This window comes from Saccostrea echinata, unplaced genomic scaffold (genome assembly GCF_033153115.1).
Source record: "Saccostrea echinata isolate AGI-Se365-2 ecotype Australia unplaced genomic scaffold, CSIRO_AGI_Sech_v1 ptg000001l, whole genome shotgun sequence".
Classification (NCBI taxonomy): domain Eukaryota; kingdom Metazoa; phylum Mollusca; class Bivalvia; order Ostreida; family Ostreidae; genus Saccostrea; species Saccostrea echinata.
The window spans coordinates 46379561-46404429 of NW_026889750.1; the positions used below are offsets into that span (position 1 = coordinate 46379561).

The window sequence follows — 24869 nt, forward strand, 5'->3', positions numbered from 1 at the left end:
CCGTTTCATAACTCTCATACCCTTTATTGGAATGTATTAAATCTTACAAGTTTGTTTTTGCTCATGGAGTAAAGGTGCATGATGATCCAGACTTAAAGCCATTCATGTATTTTATAGGTGTAGGACACCCGCGTCCCATCAACATTTTTAACACTGATATATATATTTACATTTACTTTGCCAATCGACTTGTAACTAAATGATGTGATTTTGAGTGAAAAACATCTTAAGGACTTGGGCAACAGCATACGACAGTATTGAGCGTTAAATGACAAATAGTCCTTTTAAAGAAGAAAACTATGCTACAGGAGTAGAATCATGTCACCGCCTAAAGAGAGTCTATACTACCAAGGGATTTATAAAACAATTAAGTGGGCGGTATTCTAGAAAACTAAGTACATCTAATTATCTAAATGTTACTACAGGAGAGAAATGCTTAAAATAATTTCTTCATTGTCATTCCCTTTTCAAATTCGAATTCTCTTAATTTTAACTTAACCTTTTGTTTAATCCCACACCAGGGGCATGACAAAAGAACTCTTTCACAAAATAAAATCTGAAAATTGAATGTTTTCGCTCCAAATTTCAAGTATTTTCATCAGCTATATTTTGTCTTTGCTACAAGCTGAAGCCTCATTGCAGCTTTGAAAGACCTCTCACAAGAAACGTATATATGTATACCCGAAACTTGTTAACAAGCTTCCAAGGTCGAGACGAAATAATAGTACATGCTTAGTTAATAGAAGAACGGACAAAGCAAAACTCTAAGTAACTAGCCATACAAGAGGCATCAACTGAAATACAATTATGTACTATAACTCTTTAGTTTTCCAAGGATATTTTACAATCACTGCCTGCTACGCAATCCATTGATGTTTTTTTAAATAAATGTTATAAAAAAAATATTCATTCTCATATATTGTTCTTTATCTGTCTTTATCACAAACAACTGCTACACTGTAAAAACCTCTTGCTTTATTCACTCGGTTTCATGAAGGAAATCTATATTTAAAAAAAATACTTACAAGAGGAAAATTAAGAGTAGAAATTCTTTACTTAGAGCAGCTTTAATATCTAGCGTTGACAAAATTAGAAAAGTATATGGACGGTTAGTGTTGCAATTAATGTCTCTGCACTATAAATAAATTTAATATGTAGTCGTTGCTACCAGCTTGGGAATAAATATAACTCATAATATAATTTTGTCGATCAAAATCGATTTTCTTTGTTAACAAAATATAAATTAAAACTTAAAACAGATACATAGCCAGCAAATATAAATAGTTAGAATGAGAAAGGTTGACAAGAAAAAAGTTGTCTGGCGCTGGACTTCACCGAGTGATTCCGTGCGCTCTCGTTTTTTAGCACAGGTATCTTTTCCTCCAGTCTTCATTTTGGAGTTATCCCACCTGAAAAGGCCTTTAACTGAGATTTCTCTTGACCTATGTGCACTGCGTTTTTGGACTTGTTTCAATGTCATCGGAAAATGACACATCAGAATTCACAATCCTAATATAGTAACAAGACGTCATATTACATTTGCATTGAGGTGAGAAAGTTCAGTCGGCAAATTAGTAACTCCATTCCCAGAATGGTTGATATGGTGAAGCGACTGGTTAGCTAACATCATCTCAGATTGACTGACAGGCATTTCGTCCTCAAACTCACTCACACCCCGGCACTGTTTACATGTTAATAAACGACGAAATGCCATCTTGAAAGACTTATTGAAATTATAGTACAAAAATGGATTTAACATAGAGTTTAGATAACCTAACCACAACGCAATAGTCCACGGCACATATTCTATCTGATAGCCTATAATGGGGTCTATGATGTTCATTATGAAAAACGGAAACCAACACACACAGAAACACCCCATAATAATTCCTATGGTCTTGGCTGCTTTGGTTTCGTGCTTGAACTTACTGTTCCTGCGTTTACAATGAACCGAAGCTTCCAGGCTGCGAATGTGATGTGCTTGTTTTCTTGCAGCAAGATAAATCTTCACATTGGAAATGATCAAAAACACGGCCGGAATGTAGAAAGCAATTGTGGAACAAATAACGGCAAATGGTATGTTGACAATAAGCTGACACACAGAATCTCCTAAACAGTAGATATAGTCCTCTATCCCGATATGATTCCACTGCTTTAAAATTGGAATATAGGCTATTATTGCCGGAAGTATCCAACACGAGGCAACCATGGTCGCTACAATTTTATTGTTGAGTCTTTCGTGAAGGAATGGCCGACATATGGCTAAGTACCGATCGACAGCCAAACATGACAAATGCATGATAGAAGAGGTAGTGGACATGACGTCAAAACAAGTGTAAATTGTACAGACAGTCGGTCCTAAATTCCACTTGTTGTTGTTAATTTGCAAGTACACGGCAAACGGCATTACCAATATGGCCACCAGAGCGTCGGCAACTGATAAAGATACAACGAAGACGTTAGTGATCGTCCGCAGGCGTTGGTGAGTAAACACGGCCACGATGACCAGTACATTGCCGATCAGAGTGAGCACCGGGAACAGGGAGAGCAGAAGTCCGATCAAAGTGCGGGTCTCTCTGATATAATGGGGAGGCGGCCCGGCCTTATCTGCTAACTCAGCGGTGCAGTTGGGACCTGTGATGAAAGAGTCGTTGGACATTCCGTCATCAACATCATTAGCTGACCACAAACAGAAATTCCGAGTTTTTAAGTCTGGTGAAACTTATGGTTTAGGATAATATCATACGTGAAGTTATATTTATACAACAAGGAACTTATTCCACGAATTTGTCTCATTAAACAAACATACTTCCTTTTCTTTTCTTTTGAAAGCCAATGTAAATGTTCAGTAGACCACTTTAGCTTCTTGATTCAATGCTTGGTACTTCACACAATGGAACCCGTTCCTTTTCCAAATGACATTATCATTAACCTAACTTTTCTTTTCAGTCGTAGTTTTCTCTAGTTACTCTCCAATATATGTTCTTCGGTAACTGAACGATTCCATTAAGCTAAATTATACCTCGCTTGTACACCAATAGTTTGTTAACGCTGTAAACCTAATGACTGAGCAGAATTTTTTTTAATATCGACTTAGTAATTGTTCCTCTAATTGGAAAAGCTTCCTGGCCAATTTTACGCACGGGTTTACGGAGATTTTCCTTCCTTTGCGCAGACGGTCGTCTTACCTGGAATAGAAGGTAAAATCAACATTAATGGGGCAATAATGGAGGAAATAGGCGAACAAAACAAGTCAATATCGTGCGAAAAACTAGATTCACAAACAATTAATAGATCTCCAAAGAGTCGCTAATCTTTTGGGACTTGTTATTGACCACTACATAGATTTACAAGATAGGCAGTGCTGCGAATCAATTCAAACCTCTCCGCCGCTGTTGTAGGAGTCTCCACGCACCCAAACCTCTTGAGAAAATAATTTTAAATCTACATGTGTTTGAAGTGTAGTGATTTTTAAGATTGTACAACTAAGTGGGGCAGCAATTTAAACCTTTGCTGATTGTCGTTTTGTTATGTAAAATGAATGCTATGTGTTTTAAACATTCAATGTAATTCTTCTAGAATGTTAAAACTATGCTGAATTTGGGCTGTTTTAGCGGGAGTGGGTCTTAGATGATAACCTCGTCAAGACAAGGAAGAAAGAACAAAGACATTAAATTTAAATGATCTGATTCATTAAACAGAAAGATGTGTCGATAAAGGTTCAGAGAGCACGGTCTCTTCATATACAGACAGCTCAGTCTGACACCGGCCTAAAACCGATATATCCCTACCGTTTGATCTATCTCGATGTCACATTTATCAGTATAAATAAAAAAAATAACTTCTAAATGATCCCACTTGAAAGAATCACTTAACTGATTTCGTCATAAGGCAAACTGTCGCCAGGCTTTCCAGTAGAAAATTTCAATGCATCAAGAATTTTGTGTCCTGAATAGGCCTGGTATTTGCAAAAAAAAAAAACTATACGCACTGCCTTCATCAGGACAGTGACTAAAAAAGCTCTTAAATATCTCATAAGAAATTACTTAGAAATCACGGGTTTTCATCTGATACTTGTAAGTCACCTGTCTGTATATATTGAAAACTCCTGAATTCCAAAATACGATTTCTATTTATAGGTCCGCAATTTAATCCGATAATGGTTCTCTCATTTAAATGGCGGTCAAAGTCAGCGGGGTAGATAGCTCTATTTTGTGATGATTATCAAACAAAATGGATATTCTATTACAAACACTAGGACAGGATCTACTGGGGTGGAAAATATTTCCTAATGAAGAAGAAAATAGATATTTTTGTTTACTTGTCCAATCCCTCAAGCATTTCTGTGCCTATTGCCCCTCCCATACTAATATGTACAGCAGTTAAATATAGAAACTTCTACTTGGTCGCTAATTTGACTTTTTGAGTAATGCCTAATTAGTTGTTTATGTATTTAATGATTTCCATTGTAATATTTCATAAAGGTTTATTGTTTTGGCACTCATTATTTATTTAAAAAACAACTTAATTAGGAACTCTGGATATAAATATTGTACGGGTAATAAATAATAATTCTCTTTGTATATAATGTACCACAAAGAGTCTATCTCGCCGGTAACAAAGGTTTAACAGAAGAACTAACGTGCTTATCCTGTCAAGAATCACTTAACATCTGCAGAGTACAGAAACATAGACAGAAGGATGCTATATAAAAGTCAGTGGACCGATATCTGACTCCAACATCTACATACTATACTCCTAACACGACTCATCAGAATTCATAACAACGATATTGTAGTAGAACTTTACATAACTACACAGTCAGTTAAGAAGTATGTGCCAAACATTCCATTATCCTCAGTCGTTCTTAGAAAACACTATCTGAGTTCTTGCAGTTGTATATTTAGTCTGACAGCACCATACGCAATACCAACAATTACTTTGATTTACGTTCACAGAAGAGACTAAAGAAAGCTTTATGCCTGATGTATATTTTTATGTAAAGCCTACAGTCAGATTTATTTCTTTTGTGAATTCCATTAAGTGCCTTCTGCCCCACCCTCTATACATACAAAACATCTAAATTAAGACCAATTACACTCGGAGGGGCAAGACATTTTGCAAACAAATAACGTTGTATGCAGATCTATGGCATTGTTGCACATTTTGGTATTATATAATATCACGTGACTTTTACATCTATAAACTTTAGGCCTCAGGTATAGTTTGAACAATGACAAAGATGGCACAGATTTATATTTCTGTTCAGTTTTAACATATTTTTAGTGTAAGACATACGAATAAATTTTATTTGAGTTAATCCAATTGCGTCTTGAGCCTAAAGAATTTTCTCATTACCAAAAGTAACGTTAAAAGGAGATCTATTAAGAGTCAGTCTCTACCGAATACCAGGCAAATGGGTGGCACATCGCATCAGGCAATGAGTAGCACATCACATTTTATGGAATTTTGATTATTTTTTGCATGTAGAGCATTTAAAACAAGTGTCCTTTTCTTGGGAATTGCTTAGTTTAAGAGCAAATAGGTCAACATGAAAAATGGCGGAATTTCACGATGAACTACAAATATGGGACTGACACAAAGATCAAGACACACTTTCAGAACATAAGCAATCTTTGTGTAAGGTATGAGCGTCCATAAAGAATTTGTAAACAAGACACGAACTTCATACTTTTTCTGCAGTGACCTTGAACTTGCCGGAATAAGCTTGGGTCAAAATTATAACAGATCTTCAGGTCATAAACAATCTTTGTACCAAGCATGAGATTTCAATGATTCTCCATAACAAAGTTGAAGCTCAAAAATAGATAAAACACTCTTTTCTGCAAGTGACTTTGAACTTGCTTAAATGATCTTGAATCAAGGTCAAATAAATTTTAAAGTCACTGTCATGTTGTAAATTTTGAATTCACCAGGTAGCATTACTACAAAATTTACATGACAACTAGTTGTCATGTTGTAAATTTTGTATTTACTGCCACCCGGTAAATTCAAAATTTACAATATGACATCACAGGCAATATTTATGATAAGTATGCACCTTTTATGTTCTCAATTGCAAGATATACATGTAATCAGGACAGGAAGTACACATTTCTTTCGAAAGTGATCTTGATTTTGATCAAATGGCCTTGGTTCAATGTCACGACGCAATCTAGGTCAAGAGCAATCTTTGTATGAAGTATGAACTTCCAATGTTTGTTCCATTAGATAATTATAGATCGGACACGAATTATATACATTTTTTGCAAGTGATCTTGAACCTGTGGGAATAACCTTGAGTCAAGGTTATTACATATCTTCAGGACATAAACAAATTTTGTACCGAGTATGAGTTTGAAATGATTCTCCATAACAAAGTTATAGCCCAGACAAGATTGCACGGACAGGCGGACAGACAAACAGAGTGATACCTATATACTCCTCGTACATGGTTTGCGGAGGGGTGGTATAATGATAAGTGTGGATGGCACAATATGCCAGTTCAATCTTTTTTTCAAATTTTGCAGCGTTGTCCGACTACTAAAATATATTTGGCAGTATCTGAATATTCATATAAAGGATACATTCAAGAACCGGATTTGAGGACATCTGTGTCGTTGAACACCTCCAGGAATCGCTGGACATACAAAAGTCCAAACAACCTGTAAAAACGTCTTTAAATACATTTAACCATAAAGTTAACCTGAATCCGAATTTCTTAGTTTCCTGGTATTTTAGTTCCTAAAGAACATTTTTTTTTACTCTTTTATAAATGTCTATGGAGATTTAAGATCTACATAATACCCTTTTATGCCTAGACTTTATTCGGATAATGATTCATAAGGAACCGGGTTCAAAAGTCAAGGCATAATCAACTTTATCTGTTGATGCCTCTCATGGTGTTTTAGATGCAAACGTATGTCAATAAAAAGGCAATATATTTCTACCAGCAAGAAATTGTTTTTTGAATAATAAGACATAATGTGTACTTCTGGGACCATTATTCCTCGCATTAAGAACTTTAAAAACTAACACATTAGAATTAGGTCAATTGCTAGACTTTGTTTCATAATCGCTCCTAAATCGAGAATCTATAGGCAACTTTACCACCTGTTTGTAAGTTCTGATATTTCTCACATTTAGAAACTCTGCCAACAATGTTAATAAATATAAGAATATTTTGTTCCTTACAATCCTTGTGGGTTTTTTTTCCAAGTGCACCTTTCAAGTAAAGACCCCCAAGAGAGTTTGAAGTGAATGTACTCACAACACACCAGAGGGCATTATCACAAAATTATCAATGACCATCAGAAAATAGTGGCTACGGAATGTTGTAGCAGAATACACAATGCTACTATTGTACACAAAGCTAGGAATTCCACGTGGTGATAAATCACGGCTTGATATCGCAGTTAACGATGATGAGAATCTAACAACGTAATGAGGAGTAATAACCCGAGGTGATACGAGGGAACGCGTCCCTGGCTACGTGACGTCATCAATAAAAATAATATAAAGAACAAATTACTAACAAATGACTCAAATTATCAGAGCATCAAACTCTGACAGAAGCTCTTACCTATGTTTATCAATACATAAAACATTGATGACTTGTTATGGATCTTGAAGGTTTAGAAACAGTTGATTTACTAAGACATTTGCTTTTAAATTTATTGATTGGTATGTATACATACCAATGTCGTAATGAAAGATTACAATAAAAATCATGCCATTAACTGATGTATTTCATCATGAGTAATTTTAATATCATTATTCATTGTAAGTAGAAGTAGGGTGAGATATAAGTTTCTGAAACCAGGCAATAGATATAATTGTATACCATTTTCTGGATAAATAAGAAATGGAATTTAATTTCATTAATAAATGGTACATGAAACTGAAACATTAAACTATCAATAAGAGAAAAGCAGTCCTACCCTTGGATATATGACCATAAATATTGAAAGGATATTAAAAAATACTTTTAACACACTAGACAATAGAAGTGCCACACTGAGATACAAGTGCCAGGTCACGGTTAACGTCCCTACTCTAACTATAAGCAACGCCAAGTAACATAAGTATCTCGCCGTGAACCTATAACGTGCTCGAGTAAATGGCCAAAGGGTCAGGTCTTCTGTCTCGAAGGGGGGACCAGACCCACATATCATGATCTCGACTGTAGGTATTCTATCTCATATTATAAATTTTGCATTTACCTCCACCTAGTAAATTTAAAATTTACAATATGATACTACCTCGGTCAGTAAGTTGTATTTATGGGTCCGCTGACGGGGTTACGGACTACTCCAGTAGGTGAAGGACATGCGTCCATGAAGATCTAATGAAATGTCATTATACAAATAGAAATTACTTTTACATCCGAGACTAAACAAATTCTCTCGACATAATTCGCTGTGCACAGTTGGCTTATAAGTGTGTTCACAAGATCTGTGATGATGTTATTCTCAGTACTTGAATTACTGATTTAGCGAGAATGATATACAAATCTATAAAGTCATCTATGACAGCATTTAGGGATCACTTGAACGAATATATTACTTTTTGTTTAATCTGAATATTAACCCACTTATTAAGAAGAGTCTAGTTCATTCATATGTCGATCTCTTCATCATTTTACAATATTATGTCGATTTTGCAGTGAAGCTCGACAGATATGATTTCGATTGGATACTGTGTATAAGATTCTCCTACCATGCAATCTTCAGATCAATGTAGTTCTAATCTTGGCACATCTGTCAGCGTTTGCTTCCAAAAACTTTTCCTTATTTCTACAATCGAATCTTTCCAATACAATATAATAATTTTCTCTTCAGAGAACAGTCATAGAAGTCAGTGTACAACGGCAACCCTACGTGTAAATTAGATTACCCCAGTACAGGTAACAAAATATTGTGCCAAAGCACATACAAAATGGGGGAAAATATCTGAAAAGGAACATCATGTTGACAAGATTTTAGGAAATCTTAAAAATCCGAAAAACTTCTTTCGGTACACAAGGTGTATAATCATGAAATCTAAAAAGTATGTCCCCCATTTCACCCTCCCAACAACGACCTAATACTGCAGGTAAACTCCTCCTCAAGATTTACCAGAGGAATCTTAGAAGTTAAAACATATATTATAAACGATAAAGTTTTGTTTAATGAATTAAAAACGACTTAATGCAGTTTACATTAATCTTTCTTTCATTTTCCAACAATAAACTCTCTCTTTTCTTCCAACATTTATACATACGCCAAAGATCAAAGTCGTGTATGTCTTAAACGTGTAACAGTAATTGATACTGACTCCTAAAAACTCAAATAACCCTAAACAAAACTCACCGCTTGAAAGTTATAAATATCCCGTAATAATAAAGGAGATCCACAGCCTTAAGGAATTAATCCTTCTCAGTAATGACACGTGTTAATGAAGAGAGCTTCAGTAGGGCTGAGCTAGTGAGCGTTCGCTTCGAGTGCTCTGAAACAACAGTGCTGTATGGGACACAAAAACGGCGTCCTCTTCAACAGTCCTAGGTCGATAAAGATTAAAAACTTCAAATCAAGAAATATTGATGAAACACCGTATTTCTGGCAGATGTTTCCTTATATACACAGCTATCAGCATAATGAAAATTTAAACTTTCTTTCGATCAGATTGAGGAAGTTTGTCAAATTGCAAGATAAGTACATCCCTTTAAATTTTCCTTCTTAGAACATGTAAAAACACTTTTTCTACGAACAATACAAATACATGTAAATCCATTATCATTACGCCCTCGGTAATGAAGCTAATTCTCGGAGAGTCTTGCGGCTGTGGTTGGCTCTTACTACTAATACAAGGTTATAGTCAAACCTTTGGTACAACGTGAAGACAAATTTTCTATACATTATCAGCCTCAGTGACTATATTTACAAGAGTACTAAACGGCCACCAAGCTGTAACTTATAAACTAATACCTCTGACCAAATATCTATCACATACATGTATCTTAAGTAAATTCATTATATTATATATAGCCGTACACGAACGGCTATTAAATGTTCATGAATACAGATAAGGAATTCAATTCTGTACTTGAATTCAGTTTTGCAAAGTCTTTTTGTAATTAAAGGTTAAACATGGTCACAAAAAGTAAATAATGAATAGTTGTTCATGGTCTTATCGGCGAGGAACTTTGTAGACGAATTGAAAAGCGGTGACGGACGAACACAACATATTATAAGTGACTTCCAGTCTAGTGCAGAATGTATATACTGATGGTTCAAATGATTATGTTTGCTATAATGATAAGGATTTTCAGACCATAAGAAAAAAAAAAGTTGTACAAGAGAAGTCTGTTTCTGATTGTACTATAGAGAATTAATTTTTGCTATTATATTCTTATAAAAAATGCATGACTTTGAGTAGACGGTTTTATCTGGGACTATTCCATTCAGATCTTGTACCAAAAATGCATCTATAGGTTTTCAGCAAGACAAGCGAGTTTGTTTCGGTCGATGTCGAGCAAGTGCTTGAAAACTGTACTCCCTCCTTTCCCCCTCAAATACAATACACCACAAATCCAGAAAGTCCCAAATTTTCATAAATCTGATTAAATGTGAAATTTTAGAAATAGTTCTCATTCGGTTGCTATCTAGTGCAGAAAAGCCCAACTGTGGAGGGGGTATTTGGGAATTAAATTGCTTCGACCATGTTTTGACGTGAATGTCAAACGTAATTACTGTTACAACACCTGCAGGATCAAATGAACAACAACCTGACTGGCTTTGTCATGCAAACGAATTTCCCGAAACCCATGCATGATGACTTAGAACAGATTCAAGAAGGAACTTTAGAAGATGAAAAAAATATTAAATGTTTAAGAGACTGATCATGGTCCCTTTGTCCACAGCGGTGAAAACCTTAAATTCGGATAAGAAAGATAGGGAACAAAAAATTCCAAAACTCATCATGATCTAACATTTCTTAATTGGTATTTTCAGCTTACACAACATTTTCAATGAAAGAACCTTAGCTGTCTGTTCAAATTGTTTTGAAATTCATCCGCAGCAACTATCAATGAACTATGGTCCCCACTTCTATTTGCTACAATAAACACAGTATCAGCGGTATGTACAAGAAGTAATTCTGATTGAAGATATAATTTGATATGATTTTATTTTCAAGTTATTATTCATTGTGGGCATTTTTCAAACGAAATTGTTCTGTACTACTTTATTTTGTGGATGCATCGATTGACTTGCGTAAATTTTGGTCGGAGCTCTCGAGCTCCGCTCGACGCTATAGAAATGAAGTTCAGTAGTTTTGGAGAAGCAAATTGGTCAAAACTTACAAAACAAAACATAGAGTTGTTAAATGCAGTAACCTTAAAAAGTACCAATGAGTCTATAATCAGACGTTGTTCGTCTGTCAGAACAGCTGGCCATGCTGATTGAAACACTAAAATCTTTCAAAGAACCTTCTGCTCTACCATATAATGGAACTTTCATGAAGCAGGACCGGACGTTCTCTAAAGAATTTGGGTAGAGTATACGAAATTGTTCTTCGTGATTGTAATACCTCCCGTTATCAGACGATAGCTTGCTTCTTCTAATCTATGATTGTTTCTGTTTAAATTCAATACACATTGCTTACTTTTGTAAATGAAACGGTGCAGACATTGTTTAGTTTTCTTACTTATCAATATTTAAATGAAAATGAAACGAGAACGGATCCTACCTTCATGAAATGAATCCATACACTGTGTAAATACGTAACAAACAGCACATAACTCACAATAACAGAACACGTCTGGAGTAATTATGCATCAAGAATTCAAGATAAAGCACCATTGAATATACGAGTGTAATATACAAAAGACAAGTTTGATCTGCTTCTAAACCAAGCAAAGTAGGCATGTTAATCGACCTGCCAATATGCTACTTTTAAATTGTCAAAAAAGGACGTCCTTCTTTGAAATAATCGGAACACATGACCTATTGAACAAATAACCCTAGCGGGTATCTGTTTTTATACATTGCACTCTATAAAACTCTAATCACAGCCAATATAACGACAAGTTCTGATGAGCGGAGAAACAATCATTGTCCAGGTATCTCGGATCTCCAACAATGATGCTGTTAAATCATTCTACTATCGCTCCAGTTCCAGATTCTTTGTCCTCGAGTTTTAGCTTCCCTGTCCTAGATTTTCGGGTGAACTATTCTGACAAAAAGATCGGACACGGTTCATCTTTGCTTATCTTTTTTTCGAACTCTAATATAGTGCTCTTGGCCAGAAATGAAAAAAAAAAATATGGGAAAATTACTTCAACACATAAAATAAATTCAAATTAATCAAATCAGCAGCTTGGATCACAATTTTGATTCTTGTTACTAAAATCTGGCTATAATTATAATATTTGTCTTTAAAAGAAGCAAAGAGACAGGTTGTCTAACGAATATATGCAAGTCGAGTGCAATGAAAACAGTAAACATAACGAATACTGATTAATCTCATAAATCTTATAAACAATAAGGTAAAATTCACATCCCTGGAAATACCAGAGGTGGTATAAACCATGGGGTAAGGTGCCTATATATATGAGGAATAAGTATTCCCTGTCAACCAGTCATACCCGCTGCGAGTCTTCTGTATTAATAAGAGAAAGCCGTAGTCAAATTTGTACAAAACAATGGCCTAACAATTGATTTGAAACATGTCCGTCATAATTCAACGACAGGCTGTATTTTCAACAAAAAGAAGGGAGGGGGGGGGGGGGTCACAATATCGAGCATAAAATTTGCGGAATGTTGAGTTCAAACAAAGTTGTTGAAACCCCTGTAACATCAACTTTTGTCAGTAGCCTGTCTCGGTATAAAACTCGATAGAGCACAGAATATGCTCTTACGTATAATAAGTTGCGATACATAGACATTAGACACCGCATGCTGGTTATAATGAAATGCGTGGATTCGAAAATACCATCAAATAAATGAAACAGATAAGACAGAGTATGTGGTGTTTTTGACTTAATTCCAGATACGAATGAAAATGATTGTTAATTGATAAAACATCATCACTATATCTAAAGGTCGAATTGTAGGTCAAAGTTTTCTTTTTCTATTGTAGAAGGTTTTGAATGCATTCTTCTTGAAAAGAATACAGAAACATGTCGTCTAATAAAAGAGCACAATTTGGTCCTATGGGAATAGATTGTTGGAAGAACTAGTCTCCAAAGACTATATACACATTGTCAATGAAACTCCAGCATGTTTTAATATAAACTTCAAGGTACTTGTGTGTATAGAATCAGAAAGAACAAAGTAATTTTGTAGATGACATAAAAAAATTCCAGATCCATTTTTAAAGAAATATCACAAAGCTTCACAAAAATGTGATTTTACATTTTCTTATAAGTTCTTTCGCGTGTTTGAAAATCTCTATTAATTTTGATTTACTAACCTTCTTGAATGTGTATCTGAAGTTTATAACAGTCATTTTACGGAGTAAAGATAAGGGCTTGGTAGAATATTTACTAGACCCTGCAATGAATCTTTGTTTTTAAGGATTTTTATGACGTTTCTGAATCCAAACAGGTTCAGTAACTCAAATTCACTCCCGTTAACTAGGTGTTAAAGGAATATAAAACTGCAACGTAATTTCGAAGAATTTCATCCTTAGGCCAGCTTTAAAAAATGTTTGTTTGCCCTCTCCCGACCGACTGGCTAAAAATGGCCCGAATCAAAAGTTTTTTTAACCAGCCGGAAACAATTTTTTCCCCCTTTTAACTCCTGATTTTTCTCATTCCTTGAATATGTATGTTAAAATTTTCTAAGAATAAAAAATTTCCCCACCTACCTACCGACTTAATTCCTTTACCCTGAGTCGAGAGAGGGCAAACATTATTTTAAAGATGGCCTTAGATATGGCACTGTAAGTATAAGTTGGATTACTAAATGTGGGATTAAAGCCAAGCTCTTCTAATGCAGTTGCATTGATGAGCCTTACATACAAAGACTATGTTATTACAAGCTAATCAGATGGAACTATCACATACTTTTCATGTTATCTTTCTTATTCTTCTATAACTTCTAGTCTACTAAATATATCATGTATTGTACAGTCATGCATTAATATAATCGATATTCTTTTAAGGAGCCTTTCGTGATAAACTTTTTCTAATCAAAAAACAAAACACTATTTAAGTCTTTTATTTCTAAACATCAATAACAGCACATAGAGGGGAAAAGTTTGCTAGATTGATATTTGAACATTCCTTTGTGATTTTAATTCAATGTTTTCTATATTTTTGTTTCCAGACTGGGTTGGGCAACAATGTTTGTTACTACAATTGTCTACGGAAATACCCCGGTTGATCATCTAAAATAAGTAGAGGACGAGGCAAAGCCAAGCCGACTATGGGGACCATCAACCGAAATATGAACATAGACAGTCAGTACAACTAATAAGAGATTATTTTTTCAAGTTTCATAATGCGAGATTCATCTACGCACAAACTAATTATTATTCCAATATCGGGGTCAGCCATATTGCCGGATATGAATTTTCACAGGATCTACCGGACATAGCAGACTATCACGTGTGAGATTTAAACCAATGAAAGCACGACATTTCGGTAAGAAGGAAAATCAAAGTACATTGTGGAAAAGGTTACAAGTACATTTTAAAATACATATACACGCACTATTCTCAACATCAAAGTCATTTCAGTATTCCAAAAATTAGGACTCTAGTTTATAATTTAGGGCCACTGTGAGAGTCATCGTTGGTATGAACAAATCAGGTGACAACTGTGTCTCAAGGATCAAATGTTTTATTCTACTTCTCAGACTCTATTGACCTGACGAACAAAATATGCTGTAACAGAATATAATAGCGCCAGGGTAATTTAAGATAAAAATTGAATGTTTCGAGTTTAGGACAACGTATTTATATATCATAATCTCTGAAATGTATCTAATTATTCGACTAAAAGTAGTATTGTACCACATCAGGGACAAGTAAACGTCTTTAAAATAAGTAAGAACTACGAATGAAAGAGAGAGTTAATGAATTAAGCATATATTTTGATCGTTAATCCATAAAGGCAAATTATGGCGTTATATAAATTCATTATCGTTGTCTTTTCTAAACTGGAACTACCAGAACCCCCCTGTGTCAGTGGGAATCTTCAATGAATGTATCACTATTTTTTGGAATTAATAAACCGTCTTGAAACTGATGATCAAAGAGAACAGTAGCACCTTCAGTAATTCCCTGTGCTTTATACAGATCCCTGCAGCTGGTATTCTTCAAACACTGGGGGTTTATGCCTCCAAAAAACAACATTTTTTCCGTATTGTAATCTGTTTCACATAATAGTTACGCACATTCTAAAGAAGATTAATTCAGAATATGTTTGAAATGATATTACTGTTTCCTTAAACACAATTTCTGGGCTTTTCTATACACTGATTGTATAGGTTTCTGTCCATGCGTGACCTTGACCTCAAGATGCACGCCTGAAGAGAAACAGAATAACGTGCGAGATGACCTTGTAGGAAGCCTACGTGACCTTGTAGGAAGCCTACCTACATAGTGATCACAAAAATGAGGAATATGTTAAGACAACTACATACTCACACAAAAAAAGTAATAAAAGCAAATTATAGTAAACAACGAATGTCAATATTGCTTAATGTAGGGAATCGTATGAACAGATGAAGAAATAATTGAGGAACAATTCAACATGTACTGCAGTGCAGATTTATTTGTTTGTTTTTTATAGAAAAGCTGAAAAATGTACCTTCGACAAAAGCAAACATTTTAAGCAGAACTATCTATAAAACATAAACTTTTCTTGTAAAACAGAGCACAAAAAGCATCCAAACTTACGGCACTAGATCTTGTGACTCACTTATCTTTACAAGTTTACCTCACCCACTTCCCTGTTTACGGTTACCATGGGAACAGAAGGGTGTTACACATATTTATCTGTTTACTACATGTTCAACTTTCTTTTTAGTTATTGCTTAGATAACATGATAAAATAAAAACTTTTTTCTACATGTATTTACACAAAAATCCTTAAAGCCAAATTAAGGTATTGGGTAAAACTCCATGAAACATAGCAACTGACAAAATAACAAATTACACGATAATTCTCATGTGAATGACAGTATACTGTGATACTGTATAATACATAAATAATCAGTAATGGACGCCTATCTAGGTAACTTCTAGTACTTTCAGTTAACTAGCCGCACTACACTATGGTTATTGGATTTAATGCAGAGGATTCAGGAATGCGAATGTAAAATTTTAAACTTTAATTTATTGCCCAATAATATTCCCTTAAAACAAACACAAGTTTTCAAATGACACCAATGTGGTATGGCTTCGTGAGTTACATTGTTTTCATGATTACAAATTTCAGTCGACAAAATATGTAAACAAAAACAATAATATTTTACCTACCTTACAGTACGTATTAATCTTTCGAATTCTGTTTTGAATGAATAGTAATCTTGGTCTAATCTGTTTTAAAATAAAGGAAATGAATTCAATACATCTAAGTATGGAAATATGGTTATTTCAAAGTGAGTTATATATACAGTAGCTAATAATATAAAGCCATGTAAATTTCAGATTTACAATCACTTTTGACAGTTTTTTTTTAATTCTCGTGTATACATATATATATATATATTATAACATATATTGAACATTTTGCAATTCATGATTATATATAATCGTTTACAAGTGTTGATCATTGTAAGTGCCAGCCTCAGTTAACTATAACGAAACATTACGATGTACACTAACAGTACACGGTGACACCTTTCTCTTTATTGTTACACAAGGATGAACAAACTATAACCTTAACTCCATGAACAAACAAGCCATATCTCCTTCAAGGAAAGGGAGGAACAAATTAATAAGCCACATGCAACTCTTTAAAGAATATAGAGATGAACAAACGAGCCAAATTCTTTAACGAATTTACATAAACAAACTAGCCATAACTCTTTAAACGATTATAGTTTCACGAAACTACCCATAACTCTTTCAAGGATAGGGATGAACTAGCAATAACTCCTTCAAGGATAGGGATGAACAAATTAGCTATAACTCTTTCAAAGATAGGGATGAACAAACTAGCCATAACTCCTTCAAGGATAGGGATGAACAAACGAGCCATTACTCCTTCAAGGATAGGGATAAACAAACTAGCCGTAACTCTTTCAAGGATATGGATTTGCATTCACTGCGTCAGACTGTTATGAAATTAATATTGTCCTTTAATTTTGTCTTAATAAAATAAAGCAATCAATTGATAATCCTTGAATAAATCATACTAATTCGCAAATCTGGTGATGTCGGAGAGTTCCGACAATAAGAAGAAAATTAATGAATATAATAAAATTTCTACACATGTATTTCCGGAAATTCGCGAAGTACAAGAGCGATCGAAGAATTTTGGTAAGGAGGGCGTGACATTTCTTTCAGAGGCAGGGGTCTAGGGACCGCCTTAATCCCTATTGTTTTCTAGATCGTAACAACATGTATAGTAATAATAACGTGTTGAATGTCGATGAAAAATCACCAAACAAACATGCAAATGGGACATGGTATTGCATTATTTCGTGACATGTCACATGGCCGGATTCGAAATGGTTTGGAAATTGAAATGATAAATTAAAATTTAAATTTTAACAATGTTTTCTTTCAAACACAAGTCAGAATTTATTCGCTATCGTTTAAAATGAGGTGGGCACGCTCAAGTTGGACATATTTCAAACGAAATATCGATATATATAGGCTATAGGGCTTATAGGCGGCAAGTATGTGTACTGGCACGTTAGGTCTTTTCCGTTTTGATATGTCTTTATTGATAAAACTTACCGATTACAAAATACGGGAATTTAAATTGATCTAGTAGATGAATAAGCTCATCATGTTCTTAAAATATATTAAAATAAAGTTACCTATAATCTGGTACCGTCGTCATTTGTCATAAAACGCAGACATGTTGCATTACTCCGATACTATGTGACGTCATATACTCTGTGACGTAAAATCTTGAGATTTAGATTTTCATGGTCAATGAATTTATCTCCGATTTTTTTAAAAACAAAGTTGATGTATAATTTTGCCTAGAATCAGTTTCAGATTTATGTTTTCGATAATGTTTCTGGCGCTTTCCTTTACTCGGTATGCAAATTTTTAATCGGCTGCCGTTTTCTCTCTTCAACCATAAAGGAATCTTCAGTTTCATGGCATATAAGCTTGAAAATGAATCTATCAATATATTTCTTGCCTTCCAAACGTGATGAAGACTTTTTGAATATTAATGATGACAGTGATGAATGAATGCTTTGGAAGATTACAATATCGAGTTTGTTACATGCAAACAGAAGCAGTTTGTTTATTGATCTTGAGTAGATTTAGATACATCTTTATAGATACGCTTTATTTTGCCGTCGGAACAAGCACTTGCGCACCTGTCTGACATTTTTGGATTTATATCAATCTACATAATGCACCTGAACCAAATATTTCTCCCTTCTTCATATAACTTACACTTGTGAGGAACGTGAAATGAGGCAATCGCCATCACTTTTAATTGTAACCACATGGTCTATTACAGGCCAACTAATGAACAAATATTTTGTTTTTTGTACTTTTTACCAATCATCTATCTAAATTAGCATTTTCTAGGGTATTTTGACATTCGAAGTCTAATTGACGGATGCAATATCTCTGTGTGTTATGGGTATTTTTTCTGAGAACAAATTAGTAGATACGCATTCCTTGCAGTTTATGAGGCGTTGTTTACACTGCTGCATAAACAGGTCAGAAAATACCAAATACACATGTACCATACATTCCAGCTTCCGCGAGGTTTATTTCGGTGTCAAAGTTTATATTTAACCCTACAAATAATTTTTTAAAAAACACTTCATATGAGGATATAAATCAAACCCACTTAAATGATATGAACTTGACACAAGAAGTTTTATCGCTGGTGAGTAAAACTCAAATGTGATTTGCAAACGTGGGCAGGTTCCCCACATCCAGCAGAAAGTTGACAAAAACGCTTTTTAACGGATTAATAATTAATCAGGCTCCCTACTGACCCAAAGGTTACGCTGCATTTTCGTGTGACATTATAGATATTCAAAAAAGTCATTCATGATTAAAAGGACTGAATTAAAACCTTGATGAAATATTGCGAGTTTGTATGAATTTTTATCTTATCTGCTCCACAAAATACTTCTAAGATTTGCCAAGAATGCTGCTTAGAAATTTTCAAAGCAGAGATCTCTGTAGTGAATTTAGAGTACATCTATATCATCGCTGACTTGTCTGCTTTTTGTTAGCAAATCCCTTAAAATTAACTCAAGTGCAAGTATAAGCCACGTACCACTGGTGTGCAACAAACCGAGTCACAAAGATGGGGGAATTGCAAAACCAAACCACAGATTGTATATATGTCATGTGTCATGTGAGTACATAAGGAAACAGGCAAAAGAGAGATGGGATCGGTACAAAGGGGCATTAAATAATCGCTTTTTCATCAAAGAAAACCATGGGACAAACATTTTTAAAGGAGTTACTGAACAGAAATACGATTATTTATTTTTTTTATCGGTTCAAAATATTCAACAAAACAATCATTATAAGCTGCAGATCTGTAGCTCACCGGTCTGAAAAAAATGGGAATGAAGACCAGGGAAATTCTGGATGGATCTGTAGCTCTCTGGTCGTCCATCCATTTTTTTTTTTCAAGACAAGCGAGCTGTATATCTGCAGTCAGTATAAGTCCTGTTATGAAATCATGTTCAGCTTCAGACTGAACATCAATCAGTCAAACAATAGTTGTCAGAAAGAAGAACTTTCTGTTTTTCAGTGTACAGTGGGACCTCGGTAATCAGGACACCAATAATCCGGACGGATCTCTTGTGTTACACACAATAAATATAAAAGTGAAAAATATGATTTTTTTTATCCATGTAACCATGGAACATTGACCTTTTATTTTATACACCTCTAAACATGGGGATATTTTCAATTCTGAGATATTTTGACATGTTCTTTCACACTGTCTTTGTCGCATATTTTGTATTTATCAATAAAAGTCCGCATTTCTCATTGAAAATAGAAAAAAATGTCAGAGAAACAATAGGCTTCGATTTTGAGGCAAGTTCCATTACATACTAGTATTTCAAGGGAGTGCTCTAAAACACTTCAAATTCGGATTTTCCAAATGATGCAATATTGTGATATTTTCTGTGGTTTCAAAATACCAGATCATATCGCTTAAATGAAAATAGTTTTTAATAAAATGCGTTTTCATTTTCATATTTGTATACAAAATATATCTTGGGATAGTGTGACATGTTCAAAAATTCATGAATTCATTGAGAATATTTTGATGGAATTCAGAATGCTGAATCTTTATCGGTCTGTGTTACAGAGCTCAGAAAACCTGTCTGTTAACTCGCCGAACGCATCCTAAATAATTGCAGCTGATGCACAATTCACTGACGAGCAGCAGAAAGAGGCAGAATGCACAACATAAATATTTTAATACTTCATTAATTATTTGTTCCAATGTCTGCAAGAAATAAAATCATATGCTTCACTTCCACTTCTTTTATTACGAGGACTAGCAGGATTCTGCTTTAAATCAGAAGATTTTTGAAAGATAGTAGTGTTGTCATGCAGATCCACCTTGGTTTTACGTTTTAAAGAAATTACATAAAACATTAATCGTTACATTGGGAACTAACTAGATCAGGAAATGGTCTGGAGTATTGGGAGTCCTAATTAAGTAATAGAATGATCGAGGATTGTCATTTGCATAATTCAACAGACAACAGGCATTTATGGAACAACTTTCATTTCAGGTACAAGATGGTGGAAACTCTACATAAATCAATCAACAAGAAAAAGGGTATATAGCCTGAAACATGCGTCACTGCATGGGATTCTGCTCATTTGTTACAACGATTTCTACAATCCTTTATCATCATGATTCTAAAACAACAAGAAGTGAAATACGATATGCATGCAAGTTCTATAAACAACAATAATAAAACTTAGAAAATGATAATAATCTAAGTAAAACTAAAGATACATTTGACGAAGAAAAATCAGAATATCGTAGCAAATCACTTTCATAAATTCAAGGGATTGTTTTATTTTCTATCACCATTTTATAACTGAGAAAAAAATGTTTTCGTTGCGCTTTATTTTCCCGACAGCCCACAATACACGGGCTTTTCAATGGTGTTCGATTGATTTCTATATTATGCGGTGCATTTTGATAAACATTAGCAAATAACAGTTGGACCATCATTCAAACATATTATATGACATCAAGCATAGAAACATTCTTAAGATCAGGAAGATGGATTTTTTTTACACTCAGCTTGTTTATTTCTAGAATAAAATTCAAATTTAATAAAAATTTAACTTCTTCGGTGAGTACTTCTAAAATAAACCACTTCGATATTATACCATTCAATACCATAAAAAGCTGAATATCATTCCAAGTCATGTTCAACTTTGTTTATCTAATTTGTTCGTAACAAAATTCATTAAAACCATTAGGAAAAGCGCCCCAGGTGATGAAAAGTTTTTAGATATTTAATACATCTTGTTAAAAGAGGGTTTCCTTTTCAAAAAAAAGCTCGTAAATACCATGTGAAGTTTTACCTTGCTATCCAAAAATAAGCAATAAAAACTGATGTAAGTTTTCACTTAACATCTTTCTACATGCCTAATTTTCCATTTTAAATATCGTTTCACTGATTTATTTTGACACATGTTTACTTTTTTAAGTATACATTGTGATATTCAAGCCAAAGAAGAATATCAAACTATTTCAAATGAGAATTTCCTTACTACTTTATCACAATTGGCGAATTGTTTAAGTAACATACATTTAAAGAAGAATGTGATTTAAGTGGTTCATTCATGCAGCTCTCAATCGTAAACATGTACAGCACTAACATTGTGTTGGAGATCGCGCCACTTCGTTCTCAGACTGAGCTCCAAATATCGAGTTTGTTTCTATTTTGAAATTGTATCGCTGAATAATCAATGCTATTGACATCACTGGCTTTTTTGACCTAATTTAAATGTTAAATCTGTTAAATTTGTCATTCAGTTCTTTCATGTAACCATGTACTACATGTGCTTGGTTTGAATATATTTTTTCCTTTAATCAAATTTAATACGAAAGGAATGAAGGGGAGGGGGGTCATTCAATTTACTAAATTCCTCTTCCAAAGTATAAACTTTACAACTGTCATAGAAAAGCAACATTCTATAAAATGATCGGATGCATTTAATTAAAATTAAACTACTAACACCTTTGTCCTTCTATACGTAGAATCAATCGCGTTCTGTTTCATTCCAATAATTGATGCTTCCCAATTAAGTAATTCAAAATGAAAGCTTGACATAACAAGACTGAAAATGTATTTTGGAGAAAATGCCACATCTTTAGAGCAAGAATCAGGGGCCCGTTTTACAAAACAACTTACGACTAAGACCAAAATTTGATTCTGCTTATATCTTTCTAATTTACATGAAATAGAAAATGGTTTTAATATTTTTTAAAGGTATGTAGAAAGATACTTTTACTCTAGCAATTTTAAACAGAATAATTAATTTTGCAAAATTTTACAATCAACTGAAGTTTTTGGTCTTAGTCGTACGTTCTTTTGTAAAACGGGCCCCAGGCCCGTAGAAAGCATTTTCAGTTTTGGGGGCACTACCGAACAGAAATTAGAAAGTCAAAGCGAAAAAGCAAATAAAATAATCATCAGATGTTATAATTTAGGGATCAAAACCTAAATAAGCTTGTTTTCAATGGTATAGTGTATGTTGGCAAATCTATTAGGGGATAAGACCCCATTGTTCCCCCGGGGGTCCTACCTAAAGGACGGAGTCAAAGATCAAATTTGCTGTTTGATCCATTTCTATCAAGTGCTACAGAGGTTTAAATTCCACCAGGATTTGTGATATGGTTTTAGCAAAATTAAGATTTTGATCTTTGGGAAATGACCTTAAGTCAGCATCATGACACAATTTAATTAGGGTCATATGGAAAACAAAATACATGTACTAAACTTTAGACTAAATCCAATCCAAGATTTTCGCTTCAGAATCACTTCTGAGAGAGGGACAAACAGACTGTCACACCAAACTAAAACAGTTCTCTCTTTTGGAGGACAACATACTACTAAGTATATCAGTTTGTCAAGATAAGTGAGCAGCCATCAGTGAAATAGAACAGATCTTCATTAATTGTAATTGTTTGATATCCTCGTAAATCAAACACACTTAAAACGGACAAAGATTGTTCTAAATCCACGGGACCAGATGCCGAGTGTACAAAACAAATACTGTTCCAGATGTGTGTCCTTTTCATCATTCCTATCTAATACATATATTTATTGGAGAGGGTCCGTGCACTTATATCTGTTTATTGAATGTTTAAGCAAAGCTTTCAAGAGACTCCTTAAGAGAGATTTCTATCTTTCAAACAAAGTATTAGCTGAGGAATATACATGCTTCGCACGAAAGAATCCTGAATATGTGTTATTCGTTGCACGGAACATTTAATTAAGCAGGCTTGAAGCAATAATGAGATATAAATTGGTGTTAGAAACCAGCCTTCTGTGGTTTCTTTCTTTTCTCTCTCAAACCGACACTGGGGTTCCGTTGCTTGGAATGAATCAATATTTTCTCCAATGCAGCATATCGTAAATTATAATTTCTAAAATATACTTTTTTTTTTATTTAAAAAAGGTTTCAATAACACTGGAAAGCATACATAAACAATGGAATTCATAAAGAATTTAAAATGTGAAATTTGAATGATTATCGAATTGCATAACACTGTTCTATAAATAAAAGTAATAGTACTTACATAATGAAGAGGAACTATACATCCCGACGTAGACGTAGCATTAACTCCCAAGGAGCGTGCCGATAGCGGGATCCACGGAGTCTAAATTGATACAGTAATGATCATGACAGAGTGTTATACATTCCGTACTGACTCTTCTTGTGCTGGCAAACAAAATAAAGTAGCATTATTACCTCTAAAACCCTTCACATCAGATAGCCCAATATTTACTTCTGAAGATTTTCTGTTGGGTATAATTCTCCTCCTCGTCTGTAAGAGATAAGTTTCTTCTTGATTTTTTGGTTCTATCAATTCCAGGAACCAACGAAACAAAGAGTGTGGTTTAATACGAAGCTCTGATATCAAATGTAATTATTTTGGCCTCCCAGGAATTAATGCTCCAGGAGTGCGGATTATTGCGTCTTCTTTCTTATTTAACACCTTTGATATGAGTTCCAATAAAATTGATGGTGCAAGAATTGTAGAAGGTGCCAGAGTTTCCTGAAAATCGGATTAATTTCACTGCAGGTCACTGGGACATTGACCTTTGGCTAGGGTATCTTTTATGACATTCTTCAAATTTCTCTGGAAAGTATTCCTTATTGTGTAAATAGTCGCCCACTCTTCACCACAGATGTGCACAATCAACTCAGGTTTTTTTCTTCTTCCAAACCAAATTACGAAGCACCTATACACAATAAAAAAAACCCACATACTTTGAAGCACTGACGGATTTCGCTCGTCTGTTCTTAGATCTGGTTTAAATTTATACAAAAAATAAAGTGTATTGTGAAAAAAGTTCGGGATATCTGCCTTATTTTTTTTTATACTCTTGCTTTATACCCACCTTCGCTTCAAACTCTTACAATCTTCATTCAGAGGGAGGAAATCATTAAATTTTTTATCAAGATGAGAATTTTGCATACCCTTAAATGAATTACCTTAGTAATTT

The 24869-nt window shown here is 34.2% G+C and overlaps 1 protein-coding gene across 1 annotated transcript; it reads right to left on the reverse strand.

Moving 5' to 3' along the window:
• Positions 1–958: 958 nt before the first annotated feature.
• LOC133192962 (5-hydroxytryptamine receptor 4-like) lies at positions 959–24539 on the reverse strand. The gene is made up of 4 exons (XM_061328965.1): positions 24112–24539; positions 23939–24019; positions 16468–16527; positions 959–3188 (listed from the first exon to the last, which is right to left on the reverse strand). The coding sequence occupies exon 4, from the start codon at positions 2657–2659 to the stop codon at positions 1529–1531; it is 1131 nt and encodes a 376-aa protein (XP_061184949.1). The 5' UTR covers positions 2660–3188; positions 16468–16527; positions 23939–24019; positions 24112–24539; the 3' UTR covers positions 959–1528.
• Between the last annotated feature and the right edge of the window lie 330 nt (positions 24540–24869).

Excerpts from the sequence above, each read along its gene's own strand:
- LOC133192962 (XM_061328965.1), bottom strand. The coding sequence starts at position 2,659 with ATGTCCAACGACTCTTTCATCACAGGTCCCAACTGCACCGCTGAGTTA.